The following is a 21,208-nucleotide window of genomic DNA, read 5'->3' as shown; positions in this document are numbered from 1 at the left end:
TGCTTAAAGTGTTTCAGCTACATCGAGACAACTACACTGCTTCAAGAAGTGCAAATATAAAAGAAGGATCCACCATCAAGTCTCAAACAAACGGTGTGTAATACAAAGTTGGTATTAACATGGCAACAAACACCAACATTGGTCTACGCCGTAGACCAATGTTGGGGTTCTGGACATGCTGACGTTGTTGACGGGCGCATTATTTCGGTGACTTTAACGAGGCCGTGTTTTATGAGGTCTCCATCTGAAAAAGGCTTGCCATGTCTTGCGATGAGTTGGGCGACCTCATAGCTGGCTATTGTAGCCTTTTCCTGGACCTTTTGAGCACGAAAAAATTACTGTTGCTGACCCCACAGGAGAGCTACCCTTTGCTTTAATTTCTGCTCTCGCTCAGCACCAGTGTAGGATGCATAGGCCTGATGTTTGGTTTCATAATGACGTTGGTCATTATACTCTTTCATAACTGCCATAATTTCAGTGCAGATCAAACAGACACACTTCCCCTTGAATTCTTTGAAGAAATATTCACTCTCCCACCATGTCTGAAATTTTCTGCATTCACTTTCTACCTTTCGCTTCTTTGGTTCTGCCATGTTTAGTAACTTGGGCTAAATTTCTTCTGTGATTGTCCTTTGTGGTGGAGCAACTGCCTTGATCGACAGTAGCTCCCCCTGGTGTTAAAACTAAGAAGTGCAATACACTCAAGCAAAAGTTGAAGTGCGGGCCATATTCGATTCTATTTGTAAAATTACTTGCGGGCCAATTAAAAATGGATCGCGGGTCGCAGTTGGCCCGCGGGCCGGAGTTTGGACACCCCTGGTCTACGGGTCACCGACTCTCTCAAGTTGTTGCCCTGGAGCTCCTCTTTCCAAGCAGTATTCCTCCCAAAGTTCATTAAACAAGTTTCCAGTTCCACCAAAAGAACAACACTGGTCCTTTTTGGAGTCACACAATCTTAAATTCATTTTTTTAAACACAGCACAGAAAACCTGGCGTGAAAGCGGCGCCGTCTTCTGATCTACGCAGTGGCTGTAGTAGCACCTGTAGACCTCGGACATGTTTGAGAAGACTGGCTCCAGACAGAGCTTAGAGATGGACGTTCCACCACAGGAAGATGACACTTTTGGTAAACGCTCTAGAAACTCCTTCAGGACTATATGCTCGGAAGCTTTACGGGATTTCCTCTGCATTCGCTTCTTACTGTTCTCCTCCGAATCGTCTAGCTGGGAGCCATTCTGGGCCCAGTTAAGCACTGACCACTCTCCAATCCCCAAAGTGGACAGGAACATTTTTTTGCAAACTTGTTTTTTATCGCCGTCTGCTATCAAATGATATCTCATTGAGACTGATCTTCTAGACTGAGTCCACGGTGCACGGGTTCTTTCTACCGGATCACAGTCCACAAGCTCGGCCACATAGACCTTCCTCTGAGTCCAGTTCATACACTGCCAGAAAGCAGTGAACAGCCCACTCCGCGTTTCGTCACTAAAGTCAGCACAAAAGCGGTTCGATGCCCTTTTGCAGGCACCGGATGTGCATCTTGGCCCCATTGACCTTTGAGCTTTAGTAATAGCGGCGCCATCTTTCTTTCTCTTGCTGGTGTACGGTTTTCCCTCCATCCTGAGTTGCTTCTGACGATTTTGTTTCCATGTTAGTGGTTTTGCAACTCTGGATTTCTTTCGGATTGCCCCCTCTTTTTCTGGTGGCCTGTTTTTGTCTTTGTCAGTTGCATTCATGTGTTCTGTAAAAACACGGGAACCTTATTAACATGCACGTATCATTATTGAGATATACCTCATTGCTTCTGCCAAAACTTGTGTAAATCAGGTCTACGAGTTTATAAAGTAACTGATAAACAGTCAAAGAAAAAACACTCACCTTGAGTAGCTACTGCAGTGTTGCTGTCTACAGGAGGGGCAGTCACAACTGGCTTTTTGTCTGACTTGCTCTTGTTTGATTCAGTCTTTTCTGTTGCCCAGTTGAGCACAGACCACTCTCCAATCCCAAGCGTGGACAGGAACATGTTCTTACATACTTGTGTCCGTTTGCCATCCACCATCAAATGATAACGAAGTGACACTGATCTCCTTGAAGGCAACCCCGCAGCCCGAGATCTTTCCACAGGGTCACGGTCGACTTGTCCTGCTACATAGAGCTTTCTCTGAGCCCAGTTCATGTGCTGCCAAAATTCATTGAACACCTTCTTCCTTGTTTCTTCAGTAATTTCACTACATAGCCGATTTGTCGCTTTTTTGCATGCATCCGAGGTGCATCTTGGTCCTATGGCTCTCGGGTGTTTGGTTACAATCTCACCATCTTTCTTGCGTTTGCTTACATATGATTTTCCCTCCATCCTCAGCTGTTTCTGCCTGTTTTGCTTCCACTTTAATGGATCTGCAACTTTGGCTTTGGTTATTTTTCTGACAGCGCCTGCTTTATCCAAATTGGTGTTTCCATTTTGGGCAACCGTATTAAGATGTGCTGTACAAACAGATCAAAAAACAGAAAAACATTTTTGTTGTTATTTTTCATTGCTAGCACTGGAGGTCTGGGATTTTTCAGACTTCAAAAAAAATATTTCAGCAGTGTTTAAATATCAGCATTTTACAGCTTTTTTAAAAAATGTCTACAGAAAAATAACAAAAATGCACTTGAACATATTTAAGGACATTTAGTAACAGTATAAATCTATAAAATATCTTATCTCCAAATTACAATCATTCAAGTTTAAACCCTCAAAATCTTTTCTCAGAAATATTGGGGATATTTATTGGTCTTGTTATTGTTCTGAAAGCACTCAAGCATTTCAGTTGAATGTTCACGGCAAAGAGACCAATTCTGAATACATTCAGAGAGGGAGACGGAGGGCAATGTACTCATCCCTAGTGAAAATTGGGTAAAAATGTGTCAACTGCAGCGGACCACAACAGTCTCCAATACATGGCGAGAGTTTGGATGCAGAAACTTAGTGAAATATTTTATTACACCAATTCAAAAAAGGCACCGAGGAGGTCGCGACTCATGTTGGAGGCTTTGTGGGACCTCTGGAGCTAATCATTATATCTTCATCATATCTTCTGGGGATGTAATGTAATTTTGGTCTTGTATGTGTAATCATATAAATTATGTTTATGGATCTAAAATCCCCTGTTTATTTCAGTGTATATATTTGGGAGATGTAAACACGCAAAATTGGAAGAAGTCTGATATGAGACTGTTGGCAATTCTATTGATTGCTAGCAAAAAAGCCATTACAAGGAAATGGTTAAAGGTTGAACTACCGTCACAGTAGGACTGCATCAATATAGTCAACGAAATCTACATTATGGAAAAAATATCATTCACTTTGAGGATTCACAGTGACAAGTTCTATGAGCAACGGTCAAAATGGACCGAATATGTTAAACCCATAAGATCCAACTTTTTGTAAGGTTCTGGAAGTACGAGTGATACATGGATTTCAGGGGGACCGAAAAGCAGCTGACTTTTCTGTTGACCCAAATTAATTTAACTATATACGTAAAAGTATATATATTAAATAATAATTGATAAATGGATAATAATAATAATAACATGAATAATTATAAAAATATTATTATAATAAATAATTAGTCCTGTAAAGTGGCAAATAAGGATCCTCGGAAGAGTCTGGCAGCTCAGCGTTGCTGAAAAACTGTACTCAAGTGCAGCTGTCTAAATCTGGGGTACACCTGGGTCTTTTTTGGACCCATGACATACTCATATATGCCATATTTACCCTATTCTTTTATTCCCCCCCCCCCCCTCCTTTCCGGAAAACTCTTCCCATATATGTGGCCTTTTTTTTCTCTTGTGTGTGTCTGTTTGTTTGTTTGTTTGTTTACGCTGCACCGGTGTTACTGAAAATTAAGAAAAATAATAAAATTATTCATTGAATGTTCACAAAATTAACTTTTTATAAATAATAACTTTATTAATAAATAAAGATGCCCTTGTGTGACAGAAATATTTGTAACAAAAATTATTTTTTATTTTTTATGTCCGTTTATATACACCATACATTACCAATCCATAATATACTTCTATTTAATCCATAAAGTTTAATAATTTCTTTGAACCGTTGTTTTTCCAGATGATGATACTGAATACATCTTTATGACTTTAAAAAACAAGAACTGGATGCACAAGTTTGATTTTAGTTTATTTTTTGTTACAGGTCAATTCACAAATACCAGGCATCATGTATCACTATCACACAAGGACATTTTTATTTATTACTACCAGCCTAAACATCCATGTCATTTACATGGATGGTAATCATTAAAACTAGAGATGCACCAGTAGACACACAAACAGCAGCACAGGCAAATACTTGCATGCACACTTGTACATCCAAGTAAAGGTGAATGTACATTAGCTCTTATCTGTACTTACTAGTGTCAGCACCCACAGGTGCTTGGTGATGTACAGGAAATTGGGAGATCATCTGCTGCTCAGATATTGTCATTGAGTGGGACCGTTTTTTACCCACTCCATCTTTGTCCATGTCAGATTTCCTGCTTGCATCACCCACATGCAGGTGGTCTGTGTAGGGAAGCATACATTGTAACAAGCAGCAATGAGTTGACTGTCCAGAATTCTGTCAGCAGTAACTCTCCCCATAGTCTCCACATGTAATTGTGCACACATCAACAGCCTGTTTTACATTGTTGTAGCCCACATTCATGTTCAGTAAATATGTCTGTTTGTATGAAGCTTTGTTTTGTTCTGTTTGCTTGTATCAATGGCTCTGTGGATTATTAAGTCATTTATAGACTCAAACTCAGGAGGCAGGAATTGAACTCAAAATGAGCTTTAATGTTGATTTCCCAGGTTGTTACGTGTCTGCAGGCTTGTTTTCTTTCCCCCTCCTTTTGTTTGCCGTTCCCTTAGGTCGCAGACTGCAGGCTGATGTCAATCTGGGGCCATCCAACTAATTAGTGGAGGGAGACCCTGATTGGACAATCCAGGAGTGCACACCTTGATAAGGAGACTCACCTGTGGCTGGGTGTGGCTCTCTTCCCTCCTTTGAATTGTTTGGCACATGTGTGAAGTTTCTCTGCTGTCCTTCTTTTGTTTGATAATTTTGGTGGGAGTAAAGTGGACTAGGTAAGTTTGGGGACCCCATACACTTACTCACGTAGAGTCTTTTTGTTAGAAACACTAGGTAAGTAGGTTGGTGCCACCCATGTAATTTTGAGCTTGTTTTGAGTTGAGGTTTAGGGTTTTTCCCTCTTGTTTTTGCTTTTCTAGGATAATAGCTCAGCTAAGTTTTGGATTTGTCTTTTTGGTGTTTTTTTTGGCACAACCTAACTGTCCCTTTCTCCCCCACATTTGTTGTTTGAATTTGGGTTATTTATTTTGTGAGAGCGCTGCCATTAAACATTTTTAATAACACCTGTACCGAGTTTCCGGAGTTGTTGTGTTATCCCCTCGAGGAGACGTAACACAGGTGATAAACAGTCCAGAATCCACAAGACAAGTTACAGAAAATAGGACATCTATACAGTCAATACAAGGGCTACAAAGACAAGGAACAGGTAACTGGAGGGATCAATAAAGGTTAAAAACACAAGACTATACAGAAATAACCCTAAAAAAAAAATCAAATAGACACTGACATCGACCCTTAAATGAATAAAAATAATCATTTAAAAGTGTAAAACATGCAAACACATTTTTTTTGTGCCTTACCTTGTATATTTGTGTGCACTGTGACTGGTAAATAGTCACTCGTGCCCCACAGGAATATTTGAATATGAAATATTGATATCATGTTGGTAACACAAACTGTGTACTAAAGATAATTCTTCTCTTTGTATGGCTTTAGCATACTTGGCATACAAACCCTTTTCACTTCCCAGCACTCACATTTGAAATGTAACATCCTCGCTAAACAAAAATATACTACTAACACTATACTTCTTATTTGAAGTTGCTTTAAACGTTCCAGTAATATCATTAAAGTCTTTAGCAGTGACCAGAGTGGCCTGGGATTAAACATTGCATGAGCTCATATACCCACCTGGTGGGATGTGATGCTGCCCAAAAGTCTCAGGGACTGTGGGTCTGTGGACTGGGGTTTCGGGGGTGGGTTTGGGAAGAAGACCAATATCCTCCATTGCTGCAATAGCTAAAACATGAAAAAGAAAAGAATTATTATTGTATTTTAAATCGCATTTTCTCCAGCCATCTTTCTTTCCCCTCTTAAGTCATCACTAAAAGCAGCCTGAAACCCCGTCAGTGCAGCTGTTTACTGTGCACAACAAACCCATGTGGCCAAATCCAGATGTTTTAGCTTACGTAGAAGCAGGCGTTGCTGGGCCTGAGAGTCACGGAAAAACTGCAGATCGAGAAGCTGTTCGTAAGGCTAAGGCTAAGCTCTTAACCCTTCATGCAGGCTGAAACCTTTAAAACGACACATTTCTGGCGTTCGTGTTTGCTTACACAGCGTTATACATTTGAAAACGTCTCGTAAACCCGTCGCTTCCATCCAGACCAGCTCGCAAATGTCCCCGCTGCCAACTGTTTACTCCATCGTGGCTCTGGCAGCGAAACTCCGCAGCAGTCAAATCAGTTAACTCGACTTTTATTTGGCTAAATGTTCATAACTGTATGCTCTGAGGGGCTTCTCACAGGCAGCTGCCATGTCTGAGCATGCGCACCCAGGCTTTCCAGGGTACATATACAAGTGACTTTGGTGTGACAGAGATGGGAACTCAGTTTCACAAATGTATGAATCACATATGTGTAAAGTTACGCCTTAATTTCAGCCAAAGGGAAACAAAAATGAATATTATTGTTGCAAATCCCATAAGGTCTTCTGACAGTATTCTGATGCAGGCCATCTATGCAAGTCTGACTGCAAGAATTATTTATATCATTCAATTCTGTGGTTACAAAGAGAAGAATTGCTTTAGTTTGCACTAGAAGAACAATAACAACAATGTGCCTTACTACTTAAATGATTATTACTTTTTCAATTTTTAAATGTGGTGTCCCGTATTGATTTTTAAATTAAAACTCTTTAATCAACCCACTGTCAGATATGTATAACGTTCCTGTTTTCAGTGCTCACAATGTATTTGTTTGTGCACTGAATTTAAAATGAGTGAAATCTAACAACATGTAAATATGCTTTTATATACTGAAAACTGCTATGAAAAAAGACAGTGTAAGAGCATCATTCTCCATAATAATAGGGCTAATGGGTCAACATAAGGGTTCAAATTAGAATTATTCAATGGCTGCTCTCAGTTCAATATTTACAATAGTAGCCTATTTTATTGCCTCACAGCAAGAAAACCCTTTGTTCAAATCCATCACAAGGCTGGAGCTTTCCTGCATGGACTTTGCATGTACACAACCCTAAATTGGATAAAGAGAAGAAAATGAATGGATGGACTTTGCCTGATTTTTTTCATTTAGTAAAGCATTCTACTTTTGAGCAGATTACTGTGGATTTAATTAACAGTTATGATTACTAGGTACTAAAAACGCTTAATTTTCTCCAACGTTAACCTCAGTGAACTACAGTATAAACATGCTGCATACATTTTAAAGAAATCATTATCCCAAATGTATGTTTTGTACTGCTGCAGTAGAAATTTCGAAAATATTTCCCAACATAGAAACTAGAATACAGTAAAAACACAAAAAGGGATATTGTATTGGCTGAATCCAGTTTGAATTAGTTTAAAATTCTACATTTTAAACATTTTTAATGCAATAAAGGACTATAAATCTGTTGTTTTTTAAGTGCTGAAGTGTAAGAAATTGACTAAAGATGTATTTTATTGCTTTTTTTTTTTTTTTTCAAAATAAACAGCAAAGCAAACACATGTTTTGTGATTTACAGGGGTTTACAAAGAAGGTTCCTAAAATAGTAGGAACACTTTTAGCTTTGCTTTTTCCAGCTATCAAACCGGAAAGAAGGGAAAGGAAGGAAACTGTCAGGGAGTTCAAAGATTCTGTTGGGGGTTTCAGTGTCCAAGACCAGGCAAGAGACAACATGTGACTGTCAGCCAGGCAAATCAGGCAACAAATATGGAGCCGCGAGGCAGGATGAAAAGAGGAATACCTCAGAGGAGGTTCATGTGGCTATTAATGGATGGGTTTATACTCAATGTAAACCAATAAAGATAATTAAACAATATATATCAAAACTACATCACAAAACAATATACATAGCTATTTAGTCTACTGTTGCTTCTGGGACCAGAATGCATGAATGAATGAATGAATGAAGAAATATATGAAAGTATAAAAATATATATCCAAGCGATTTATGTAATTACTGTGATTCTAGCTGTTGTTCATTTAAAACGCTAGAGTAAAAAAAAATGCAATTGTACCTCCTCGCCACACGGGGTCGCTGTTGGACTGGTTTTCATATCAGGCACATCCTATCAACTTTGCAGTGTTGGTGGCAGCAGGCACTCCACACACTGAAGTTATTCTCCAAAAACAAGTTTTCTGAGTAATAATGTTGGAATAAAAACGTCACGGTTTAAATAAAGGTAAGTTTTGTTTGTCGCTGGTCTTCGGTAGAAGGACGTATGTGGGACTTTCCATTCCAAAAGCTCTATAAATAGTTAGTTTCGGTTTCAGTTTTGCCAGTCAGTGGTTGTCGGTTCGTGACTGAACAGGCTGCCGGTTTGTAGATATTAAATTAACGTTATTTACTTGGTCTGAGGTTATATTCGAGTTTTTCAAAGGTTTGGGACGTTCGTCGAAGCAAATAGGTCGCGTCAAGGAAACCGAGTAAGTAGGTTGGATTTAAGGGTAATTATAACAGTTGCTATCCCCTGTAAACTCATGTAGTATACGCTATCAATGCTGTAAATGATAGTAGGTGTCAACATTTGCCATAATTGTTTGTGTTTGTGTGTGATGTTTGGTTTATTCACGGAGCCATTTCAAAGAAATCATCAGGGCAGCAGAAAATGAAAGTAAATGCAATCGGCAGCAAAGTGAAAGTAAATAGGGACCATTGTCCTTAAAGTGCATTCAAAATGTAGGCCTGGTGTTTGATCATGTTTGATCCGTCAGTCACATCCAGTCAGCACTTATAGACGTAATGTCACTCTTTCAGGGGGAAAAGGAAATACTCTAGTGTACAAAGACTAGTGCATGGTGCGTTATAACGTTAATATATGAGTATAAGTTGCTTTAAAAAAGTTTGCCCACTGGTGACACATAGATCATCCTTATTTTATGTTTTTGCATGTTTGCATATTGTGCTGATATTAATACTCAGCTGTCTCTGTCATTTGTTTTTGCAGAGTGTGTGCGTAATGCAGAAGATGAGCTACTTTTTCCCGGTGCTTTGCGTGTGCCTGGATGTGTGTGTGGTGCACACCATCCGCCTGGCCCAACTCTCGCCTCTCCTACTCTCTCATCCGTTCGTCACCCTGTGGGTAGGAGCCCTGACCAGAGCCTCCCTCCTTGCCTTCCTGGCCTTCACCTACCCTGGAAGCCTACCATGGACTAAAAGCTTCGAGGGGATCCAGAGCTTAGGGGTCCTTTGCTTCCACTTCCCAGTGTACGCTACTCTTCTCTGGGCGCTGGGGCAGTCCACCATGGAGGAACTGTGGGGGTGGCACTCCTGGGAGAGGGTGAGTGTATGTGTTTTGTTGCCTACCATGCTACAATATGTGCAACCTTGGTGAGCAGCAAGAAGGAAAATATGAATTCATTACCTAATGCACTTTGAGGGGACATATCACAATAAGAAATGTGCTTTTCTTTACGTGCAATAGCTATCTGTGAACTGCAGGATTCTTACCAGCTACTTTGAAGTGTAAAATGCATCACACAAATCTTATGATAAGAGTTGAAGTTTATTGTTCTATATCAGTAACTTCTCCTGCAGCAGAAAGTTGTAAAAGTGCCAGTTAAAACTGCAGTATCAGTAAGAACAATCAAATATATTAGATAATGAAAATATCCGGAGCATTTAGCTGAAATAAGAAGTATGAATACAAGTATTTGTTAATGTATCTATAATCTACATTTTTTATGCTTTTTTTACTTGGAATCTTTTTAAATTGTGTTACTGCCACTCCGGAGGTCTTCAGTTCTTCTTCTTTTGTTTCATGACAGAAACCACTTAACAACTTTGTGATTGCTGGCAGCCTGGATGGGATACATAAATTGTTGCTTTCATGTCTTAAGTCTGATCAGCAGACAAAGCACACATTTACACATTAATATAATGAAAAAGTGAATCAATTTTTGCTCTATATGTGTTTATTAGATTTCTAGTAGTAGATCTCTCAGATAATTGAACAGTTTCCAGTGTAATTGAACTTTTTTTGAGCAGAAAATAAAAATAATGCATAAAAGATACTCAGCCTGGAACAAGATCTGAAACCAAAACCAATTTATTTCATCTAAGCTAACTAAACACACGTGCAATGGTTATATTAAACCTATCCTTTGTCCTGCAGGTGTTACAGGGTTATATCGTGACACTAGTGGCCTGGCTCTACTGGAGTCGGTATGTGTCATCTCTTTTGATCTCCTGGGGCCAGTACATTTCATCTTTTATTAAGAGGACACCATCTCAGAAGCCAAAAGAGGAGACCGGGGCCTCTCTGAAGAGACTGATGGGATACATGCAGCCCTTTTTCTGGCGCTTTGTTGCTGTGCTGATACTTGTCTTTCTCTCGTCTTATGGTATGTGAAATAACACCTTTGAAGTGGGGTCTGTTGCGCTTTTTCTTTCATTCCATTGTATTTATAGTATTACAATTGTGTATTCTCATATTAAACATCATCAGAGTGGCAAATAATGAGGTTAGCATACTGAAAGTAAACCCTGTGTGCAGAATGGCATGCTTCAGACTCGGTTTCAGATAGTTTTTTAAAGAGAGGGGGAAGGGTGATAAATGTGCCCGTTCCAGACTAGAGGTGGGAATCACCATACATCCCACGATACGATATTATCACAATACTTAACGCACGATACGATATTATTGCAATTTTTTAAAATATTTTGCGATATTCAGATTCTGTACATAAAGGTAAACTTTATCAATATTCATTTTATCTAATATCAAAGTCTCACACTCAGTCTTTCTCTCATTTCAGTTTTATTGTTGACAAACTGAACGGTTTGTATTACAGTCTAGTCCAACTTAACTGAATCAACCATCTGGTACAATTATAGCTATTCTGAACTATGCAGTTTATGAAAACTTTGCAGCCCCTTCAGCAACTGAAGAATTTGAAAGTAAATTAAAACAAAATATAATTTTACGTTAAATAAAAAAGTTTTAAACTTAATTAAAATAAAACATGTCTTAAATTAAAATAAGTAAACTGTCATGTTTATTGCTGCCATAAAAAAAAGTTAAACACATTTGGACAGTGAAGGAATGTCAGGATTCTTGCTCAGAAAAAGGATCAACATGCTCTGAAGTCAGAGCACAAAAACCTTTTTTGTAACAAAATATCGATTTCTGCTGTCCCTGTATTGATACATTATTAGCAAACAAAATATCACGATACTACACAGTATCGACTTTTTCCCCCACCCCTTTTGGGGTGAATTACCGAGAGGGTTGCATTAAGGCCCAGTATAAGATAAATAAGGATTATTTTGAACTTTGAATCATGTGTGGAGCTCCTTTAGTTTAAGCTCCTTTTCGTTTAAATTAAAGCGTGCATGTCCTTCTTGCCACTACAGTGTTTTGAAATTATATCCTGTAGTTATCATTGTGTTCGTGTCATTGTCCTCATGCTGTTAATTTAAGTATAGGAAGAAAGATCTTGTTTTCTGCAGCACTAGCTGCATATCTGTAAACTGTAATTGTAGGCAAATAAGGAAATGTAATCACAGTCCACGGACGCTGCTGAATGTAAAAGTTAACCTGGCAGATGGGCTTTGCCAAAGATCAGTATGGTGATAATTTTAACACCTGCTTTCAGGTGAGATGGCTATTCCTCAGTACACTGGACGCATGGCTGACTGGATCATGAATGAAGAAGCACCTGACGCCTTCACAGAGGCCATTACAATCATGACACTAATGACCATTGCCAGGTAATACAACCTTTGTCTTCTTTGCTTATTAAAGTTGGTTTTTAAAGGTTCTCTCCGTTTACTAACGCAGAATGATTTAATTAGAATAAATAAAAAACGTGATCTGTTTGCTAAAAATTTCAGGGATTTTTTTTAATACTCAGAAATGAACTGAAAGAGTGTTGTGAGGATGGTCAGCGTTAACCTAGGATGCTTTTTACACCCGAGCTCCTGCTCCAGTGTTGTTTCAGTCACTTCTGAGGATATGTGTACAACAGAAGCTTAACAAAAGCTTAAAGATATTGCTGTAATAATATTTTATGTACTTTTAGTGTAACTCTTCCTCTGCTTTATGTCTCAGTGCTGTGCTCGAGTTTATATGTGACCTCACGTACAATATCACCATGAGCCGCATACACACCTCGGTGCAGGGAGTCGTCTTCCAGGCCGTGCTGAAACAGGAGATCGCTTTCTTTGATGCCACTTCAACAGGTAAATTATGTACAAACCGTATACAAGATTAATGTTTCGTTAATTAATAACTAAAACCCTAAAGGCCAATCTCAGTTTCCTCTTAAAAAGTTTTGTGAACTTGTTACAAATAATCCAGAAAAAAGAAGTATATATACACTTAAAATGCGATCCCTTTAAGAAGACTCCTGCTGTACTGTTAGGTGAACTGGTGTCACGGATTACCACTGATACCAACAGCGTGAGTGAAGCTCTGAGCGAGGAGCTCAGTCTTCTGATGTGGTACACGGCTCGTTTCGGCTTCCTCTTGTTCTACATGGTGAGCCAGTCATGGAAAATGACGCTGCTCACATGCATGGGGCTGCCCATCATCTGGGTCATACCCAAGCTCACCGGACGCTTCCACCAGGTGATGTGAAACATTTAGCTTTAATTACTTGTTGATCAGTTACATTAGTGACGAATCAATCAAATATGTCTTGTTTTACTGAATCAAACTGTGTAGTTTAATTTTTCATTATATTTCAGACTATTGCTGTGCAAGTTCAAGAGTCACTGGCAAAGGCGAACCAGGTGGCCACAGAGACCTTCTCAAACATGAAGACAGTGAGGAGTTTTGCCAATGAGGACGGTGAGACAGAGAAGTACAGACTGCGCCTGGAGGACACTTACGCCCTTAATAAAAAGGAGGCGGCTGCCTATGCGGCTTCTACCTGGGCTAACAGTGTGAGTTGAACACTGATCTCTGCTACAGAGTATTTGCAGTTTTTGTTTAGCCTGACTTGTGTGAATATGTGGCAGTGGGAGTGTCTAAAGGCAGCTAACGAGACATTTAAACACCTTTTATTTGTTGTTTTTATAGCTAGAAATTGTAACTGAGATAAATACACAAGGTGAAATCTGATTATAAATTTCAAAGAGGATCTGTTGTGCTTTTCGGTGCATGCGAAAACATAAATGCAATCAGATCTGACCTTTAACCTGCCTACTCCTGCTCCTGTGCTTTAAGGTCAGACCTCTGGTGGTGTCTTTGTTGACAGAGGATGTTAAGCAGTGCATTTCTCGCACCTATGAATATATATAGGCCTTGTTATTAAGAGGCCAAACCCATCATTATATCACACAATAAGCAGTTAAGGAGTGTAGCAGATACCAAACATTTGTCCAGCTGCAATCTTTGGTGCTTATTATATTCTCTTGTTTCAAAGTGAAGTGCATAAAGGGCTCGTTTTAACTTTGAGTCACACAAAGCAATTTTCAATAAATCTAAAAGAGGCTACACCGAGGTGGTACACTGTAAATGTAGACTTCATCACGGTCAATTACTCATTAATACTTAATGTAACTCATTTTACAGTTGATCACTCTGTAAGCTGTTGTTCTTGTTTCTCCAGATGACTACTCTAGCTTTGAAGGTATGCATTCTGTACTACGGGGGCACACTTGTGACCAGGGGGGCCGTCAGCAGTGGAGATCTTGTGTCGTTTGTCCTTTATGAGCTGCAGTTTGCCTCTGCTGTTGAGGTGAGCCATCGGCCAAGAAGAAGCATAAATGGATGCTCACTTTTTCCTCTTATTCGTGACTACTTCTCTTTCAGGCTGTCATGCGATATTACCCACAAGTGAAGAAAGCAATTGGAGCCTCTGAGAAGATCTTTGAATATTTGGATAGAAAACCTCAAGTACCCCCAGATGGTACTTTGGCCCCTGAAAATCTTCAGGGACACATTCAATTCAAAAACGTTACATTTTCATATAATGGAAAATTAAATGAAGAAACTCTCGTCCTTAAGGTATGTACTAATTTGTCCTGTGTAGAGCAGGGCGATATGACCAAAAATATTTATCACGATATACATTTGAAATTTTGCGATAACGATATAATTGACACTAGACAAAATACTTTACAACTCCACAACTTTATTAGTGCAAAAAACCCCATCAATGTATTTTCACTTAAACAAGCAGCTGTTTTTTATGTGCATTAAAGTTATATAAAAACGTAACAGTGCAAATTCTTTGCTGACAGTTTAACCAAAAGGTATTTCCAGTGGAAATTGGCCGACATATCCTCAGCATAACCATGTATAATATCCACAAAACTTAAAAAGAGGTTATACACACAAAAAACGGTAATATTATGTTGAAGCACAGTACGTATCCCTCCGCGGGGCGCCTAACTACGACAGCCGTAATGCTCCGACAATCCATCAAGCGGTGCGGCTTCGTAGCTTAGCAAAGTCGCACTAAAACATTTGACAGATTTTCGAGCGCCGTGTATGACATAAAATCGTTTCGAGGTCAGTAAACACAACCAGAATTCATATATAAGGCACACGGGATTATAAGGGGCTCTGTCGATTTTCAGTAAAATCAAAGGATTGATTTTAAGTGTGCCGTATTTTCCAAACAACACGGTAATAACGACGGCCCGCTAGCATGCGCTACCAAAAATAGTGCTTTGTTGTGTATCTGACGGACGAAAGCTAAACCAGTTCCACCACTGAAGTTGCAGCATTTTTACAAACCAGTTCTGGTTCATCCGTTTCATTTAACGATCCGCTTTCGCGCTTCTCATTCTGCGTCGCCGCCATGTGCGTATGTAAACATAGGCACTGCGCATGCGCGTTTTACCCATATTCTATCGCGATATTTCATTTTCCTATCGTTGCCCAAAATTACACCGGTATTACTGTGAACGATATGATATAGCCCAGCCCTAGTCCTGTGCATGTTTTACTTCAAGTTAAAGCATTTCTTAAAATATACCTCTTTCACCAGAATATATCTCTGGAGGTAAAGCCAGGCCGAATCACTGCCCTCGTGGGTCTTAATAGATCAGGGAAGTCCACCTGCGTGAAGCTGCTGGAGAGGTTTTACCAGCCTATAGAAGGGGAGATTCTCCTGGATGGCAAACCACTGAAAAGCTACAAAGACCAGTACCTACATGACAAGGTTTGTGAATATCAGATATTTAATTCCATTTGTGTTTTTATTTATAATCTTTGTGCTTAACTGTGCCATGGGAAACACTCAACGCAAACATTTCTTTGGTTTGTTTACAAGAAAATTCCAGAGTGCACCTTTAAAGCTGCATTAAGTGGGGTCTTTTTTTGGCCACTGGGGGGAAAACAGCTTATAAAGCTAAATTATAAGCTGTTAAGCTGTGATGCAAGTTCTGCATGCAGTATTTTCAGAAGATCGATTGAATGCCTAAACATTTCTTCTTTAAAAAGATGAAAGGTCAATAACATCGTATTTTAGCTTTAAAGGACCTGATCACAGTGGAAAAACAACAGTAAACACTTTTAGCCTGTCGGGACCCACTGAGGATAGTTTTCAGGGCCATATTTTTCTGTATATTATTATTTTTTATGTTTTTTACTGGGATCAAATTTTACTATATCTTTTTTAGAAGAAATAAATGCAGAGGTGTTATTGTTTTGCATTTTCTAACTAGTATTTTTCTTCATGTTATTTTTTCAATTTAGTTTAATCTCATTTAAAGACAGATTTACTCATACGTTGTGCCAATTGGTTTAAAATAAAGTGCTGTTGGTATTTACAAAGCGATTGCAAGTAAGAGGTAAGAACTGAGAGATGTTTGTGACTGACGCTGTTCTGTACGTCTTTCTGGGAGTCCCCTACTGAAGGTGCAAAACATAGGGAGAAGAAATTTTTAATCAAGCACGTAAAATCTTTTTTTTGTGCTTGATATTTAAATGAACTGACTGCATCCAAATTTAGAAAACAACGCAACTTTTGTACATCGCTCAGAAAAAGTAACTACTCCTACAAATACTGTTTTACTATTTGGGGACCGCGTTCACACGCTATTTTGCCCAGTTTAGTAAATCTGGCCCTTAGTTTCCAGAGTGGATTTTTAATATAAATATAAGTCAAAGGAGCTTGCAAAGAAAAGCGTCTGGACTTCTTTAAGTTGCTTGAAGACGTTTCACCTCTCATCCGAGAAGCTTCTTCAGTTCTAAGGTCAAATGGTGGAGAGTGATGATCCTCTAATCGCCTGACCCAAAGTGTGAAACTGGGTGTGGGTCCCAATCAGCCAGAGTTTCGGGTGAGCTCATTGTGAAACCTGGCCCCACCTTATCATGTGATTTCCTGAGGTCAGATGGCCCAGGATGTGAGTGGGCGTTAAGGTGTCTGGGAAGGGATCTCAAAACTGGATTATAGATGGCAGAGAGTTGGTGTCGTAAACCACCGCTTCTGTTCAAAGATGGTCGCTCACAGTGGACGTAAATGGCTTCTTCTTTCAAACCATCTGTCCTCTCTGTCCAAAATGTGAACATTGGCATCCTCAAAAGAGTGACCTTTGACCTTTAGATGCAGATGAACTGCTGAGTCTTGTCCCGTGGAGGTGGCTCTTCTATGTTGTGCCATGCGCTTGTGAAGTGGCTGTTTGGTCTCTCCAATGTAGAGGTCTGGGCATTCCTCGCTGCACTGTACAGCAAACACCACGTTGTTAAGTTTGTGTTTTGGAGTTTTGTCTTTCGGGTGAACCCGTTTCTGTCTGAGCGTGTTGCTGGGTCTGAAAGAAGTCCAGATGCTTTTCTTTGCAAGCTCCTTTGACTACAATGACCTGGATGACTGAGAACCTTCACAGACAATATAAATATAATTACAATTAAAGTTGACCAGTTTCATTGCTAGGTTTAGGTTTTTGTTATTTTGAAAGTGACTCGCAGTCACAGGGACACCAACCGTCCCAGTAACTGTATGCATCAAACCCTCATCAGACTCACTGTTAGGACAAGTTTGACCAAAGGCTAAAAAAAAATACATTTCCTGTATATTTTCCTTTTTTTTCAAGTGTCTAATGTTATTTCAGTTATTTACTTTTTTCATAAGTGTGTTCTTTTGTTTTATTTCAGTTCTTTCATCTTTACATAAGTGTATTTTATTTATTTTTTTAATTTCAGCTAAGTATTTTCTACACCTAGTTTTAGTTTAGTTTTAGCTAACAGTAAACTTCAGCTGGGAACAAAGACATCATCAACATCAACCTCTGTGGCTATTCACGCCTCGGGGTTTATCAAGTCTTCATGCCACAAATTTAACTGCTAAACTGAAGTTAAAGATGCTAAATAAATCCTGTGAATTCTGTATAACATGGAAATGGAATGAAATTAGCCTCTGAGCTTCAGCTAATGATGACAGGGAAGCATTTTCACAGTTTACTAAACGTTTTTCCTCCAAATTCCTGTTTAAATTCACTCCTTTGTCATCTGTCTTATCTTGTCATAAGGATACTTATTTGTGCTTTTTCTTAGCTTTAATCTGCAGCTGATTTCTTTGAAGGCCCTGCTTAGAGTCTGCTGTGAATATTACACAGTCACTAATATCCTGTCTTCGTTCTGTTTGCTCATAGATTGCTGTGGTGAGCCAGGAATGTGTGCTGTTTGCTCGCTCTGTTCGAGAGAACATCAAATATGGCTACGAGCATGCCTCTGATGACGAAATGTATACGGCTGCAAATCTGGCCAGCGCCCACAAATTCATCATGGAACTGCCGAATAAATATGACACAGGTTCGACCCAGAATCTCAGCGTTTAACGGCACCTCAACATTTCATATTTTCTAAGGCTCTACCTAAGCAAAATTTTGTTGGTACGTCCCTCTGTTTCATAGATGCCGGGGAGAAGGGTGGCCAGGTGTCTGGAGGCCAAAAGCAGCGTATTGCTATTGCTCGAGCTTTAATCAGACGTCCTAAAGTCCTGATTCTGGACAATGCCACAAGTGATTTGGACACAGAGAACGAATATCAAGTAGGAAATTCTTCATCTTTAGTGATTTTGCATATTTCTTAAAGCTGTTTTTCCCTTAAAACCATAATGATTGTGCTCTACAGGTCCACCAGGCGTTGATGGATCAAGAAAAAGACTGCTCCGTGCTGTTGATATCCAACAAGATGAGTGTTGTTAAGAAGGCCAGTCACATAATTGTCATCGATAGAGGGGTGGTGAAGGAAGAGGGCAACCACGAGGAGCTGATGAATAACAAAGGCCTTTATGCTAGCCTGGTGGAAAAGCAAAATAATAGCCGTTTCCGAAATGAGGAAGAATTGAATTGAGATGCAGCGAGAAGTGTGAGCAGCACTCCGGGAACAGACTTGCTGGTTTTAAGACTAAGATCTGATTTATGCTTCAGCGGGAAATCTACACCTTAACCTGCGATGTAGCCACAAACCCCTGCTAACCCTGCAACCTAACCCGACATGCACCTCCCAAATGTAACTACACATTGGGTGGATGCAACCCGAAGTTAATGTGATCGGCTTGTTCAGCATCATCGATTCCTCCTGTATATTTTGAGTGCTAGTTTTTCGCAGCAGTTTTTAAAGTTACGAGTGAAAGAATAACAGTGGTCAGTTCAGTATAAGGAATAATAATCATAGCATCAATGTAAGGATTCACAAATGTCAGCAAACTCCTGGAGTGCTGAAACTGTCAGAATGGACATGAGAGAATGAGTCCAAAGAAGTGAAAAACTAGAAGGACAAATATGTCTGCCTGCGAAAAAAAAACTGACCGAAAAAGTCCCCAAATTACATTTTTTTCTATCAGCTGGCACCATATGAAACATCAGGACTTGACCACACAGTAATTAACACATAATGCACCAGCAAAGGCATAAATGCCGGCAATGACGTCGGCCACTTACGCAGGTTACGTGTGGGCTCTACAAAGATTCCCCGCAGAAGCCTAAACCAGGCCTAAAAGAGGCAAAACTCAGGCTACATTTATATTGTAAATATTTTTTTTGCTGTGAGACCACCCCTCATATTACAAAGGTTTGCTGGAGTTTACCCAGTAAGACTGTTGCACCTTAAAGTCATTGAAGCTGTTATCTACCTACCCAGCAGTCCCTGAGAGTTGCATCCTGTCCCAAAGATGCAACCAGCAGACCGGTCCAGATAAAAATCCTCCGTCATAATAAAATAATGCATTTTCAATTAGGAAATATAAATGAGTAAAGCAACTATAAACAATAATGTCTAGTTTTGGTTAAAAAAAAAACATCAAATTTTCCCAAAAAAGAAAATCTGTATTATAAACCTTCAAGCCATGATTGATTTGCAGCTTTCCCTCCAATGCTGTGATACATCCAGACATACAGTTTTAAAAGAAAAGGCACAGTACCATAAGCAGTTTAGCAAAATCAGTGGTAGTGGGTAGATGAATGTTTCTTTATTATTGTCACATCACCCAAACCCACATCCCTCTGGTGAGCTTTTATATGCCTTTGGGTGTGATTGAGAGAGCTCATGGTCACCCACTCTTTTGCTTCATACACTTTGCTTCATACACTGTAGATGTAGAGATCAAGCAGCTAGATTCACTTTACTTTATATTGCACTATTTAAAACTGTATTTCTAAATGTTCTGGATGGGTTTATGTATGTTTGTTTTATTTTTCTGTACTTTTCCCTTTATGGATGATTCTTTACGACTCAATGTTCAAACTTGTTTGCTTCCGCAGAAAAATATTTACACAAATCATGACTTGCGCCATTGTTTTTAATATTCAACTTTTCATTAGTAAATCTTTTAAACAGAGCTGTTCTGTGGTGCGTGTGATTTATTAATGTAAAAAAAACAAACATTTTCTCATAAAGGTGTTTTCTTTGTAATAGCGTTAAGTTGTTGCAGAAGGTTCTGAGTGCTTATGCTTTCCGCTTTTGTTGTATGGTAATACATCACAATAAAGTATTACTGTTAAATAATCAGTTGTAAGTGTTAATAAAGCAAAAGTAGGTTTTGCATTTTAAATTCCTCAAAGTTGCCACCTCTTGCTTTGTTAACAGCTTTACATACTCTTTCTGTATACAGCATTCTTAACACTCTTGTAGAAGTTCCCTCATAAGCCGAGCACAACTTGTTGGCTGCTTTTCAACTATTCCCAAATTAACTCAACTGGATTTAAGTCGTGACTGTGGTCTTAATGTCCCCTGTGCCTCACAGTGAGGGCCACACATGAAAATCCAATCTCTTTTCCTTTATTTTACAAAGATAATGTGCCTGGTACCAAAAATAGCACAGTTAAACTCATGAGGCTGAAGTCTGGATTCACATTGGTCAGTTGTCAAGTCATATTTTTCCAGGCTGAAGCAGTTCTCTTCTTCATACTGGTCTCCTTCAGTACTGGCTCCACCTTCGAGGCCTGATTCACTCAGTCTCCCTCCAACAGCTGATGAAATGTGTCTGCTATTTGAACTTCTGGAGGCTTTGATGTGGGCTCTAATCTGAGGCGCTGTTAATGGACGAGGATGGTAAAGCAGACGGAACTTCTCTGTAACTGGGAATTTCTAGTTTTTCTTTTTTTGGTTTGACCTACATGAGAGCCAATTTCATCAAGTGGAATAGACTTGGGGATGATTTTACACTTTTTGCACTTTTTTAGTTACTTGGAGGCAAACTTTTATTTATTCAACTTACGTCTGTCTGCTGATCAGTCATGCCACATTAAGATGAATACTTATGGTGTCTTCATTTGAATTTAAGAAGTCAGATGTCCTCGGCTTCCATAGGACGACAGGTTGGGTACATGCTGGACAGGTTGCCAGCTTGTTGCACCGCCAAACTAAGTTGTTTGTTATGTGTAGCTAAAACACTGGCTCATGCCTTAGGTACATCTTTTATGCTAATGATTCCATGATCAGTACTAAGTGGCTTT

The 21,208-nt window shown here is 39.3% G+C and overlaps 2 protein-coding genes across 2 annotated transcripts; one reads left to right on the top strand and one right to left on the bottom strand.

Annotated features, from left to right (window-relative positions):
• Positions 1-818: 818 nt before the first annotated feature.
• On the bottom strand, positions 819-6,659 carry LOC102784847 (uncharacterized). The gene is made up of 5 exons (XM_006801791.3): positions 6,466-6,659; positions 6,044-6,151; positions 4,414-4,563; positions 1,879-2,481; positions 819-1,741 (listed from the first exon to the last, which is right to left on the bottom strand). Exons 1-5 carry the CDS (start codon positions 6,509-6,511, stop codon positions 822-824), a joined length of 1,827 nt encoding a protein of 608 aa, XP_006801854.2. The 5' UTR covers positions 6,512-6,659; the 3' UTR covers positions 819-821.
• A 1,774-nt stretch (positions 6,660-8,433) lies between these two features.
• Positions 8,434-20,192, top strand: tap1 (transporter 1, ATP-binding cassette, sub-family B (MDR/TAP)). The gene is made up of 13 exons (XM_006801788.2): positions 8,434-8,537; positions 9,303-9,635; positions 10,470-10,698; positions 11,953-12,067; positions 12,408-12,538; positions 12,721-12,926; positions 13,046-13,243; positions 13,912-14,040; positions 14,115-14,309; positions 15,298-15,471; positions 17,903-18,062; positions 18,164-18,300; positions 18,384-20,192. The coding sequence occupies exons 2-13, from the start codon at positions 9,315-9,317 to the stop codon at positions 18,603-18,605; spliced, it is 2,217 nt and encodes a 738-aa protein (XP_006801851.2). The 5' UTR covers positions 8,434-8,537; positions 9,303-9,314; the 3' UTR covers positions 18,606-20,192.
• The last annotated feature ends 1,016 nt before the right edge of the window (positions 20,193-21,208 follow it).

Source organism: Neolamprologus brichardi, chromosome 11, assembly GCF_056152115.1.
Source record: "Neolamprologus brichardi isolate AB-2024 chromosome 11, ASM5615211v1, whole genome shotgun sequence".
Taxonomy (NCBI): Eukaryota; Metazoa; Chordata; class Actinopteri; order Cichliformes; family Cichlidae; genus Neolamprologus; species Neolamprologus brichardi.
The sequence above is the reverse complement of the archived record's forward strand: the minus strand, read 5'-3'. Positions and strand labels throughout refer to the sequence as shown.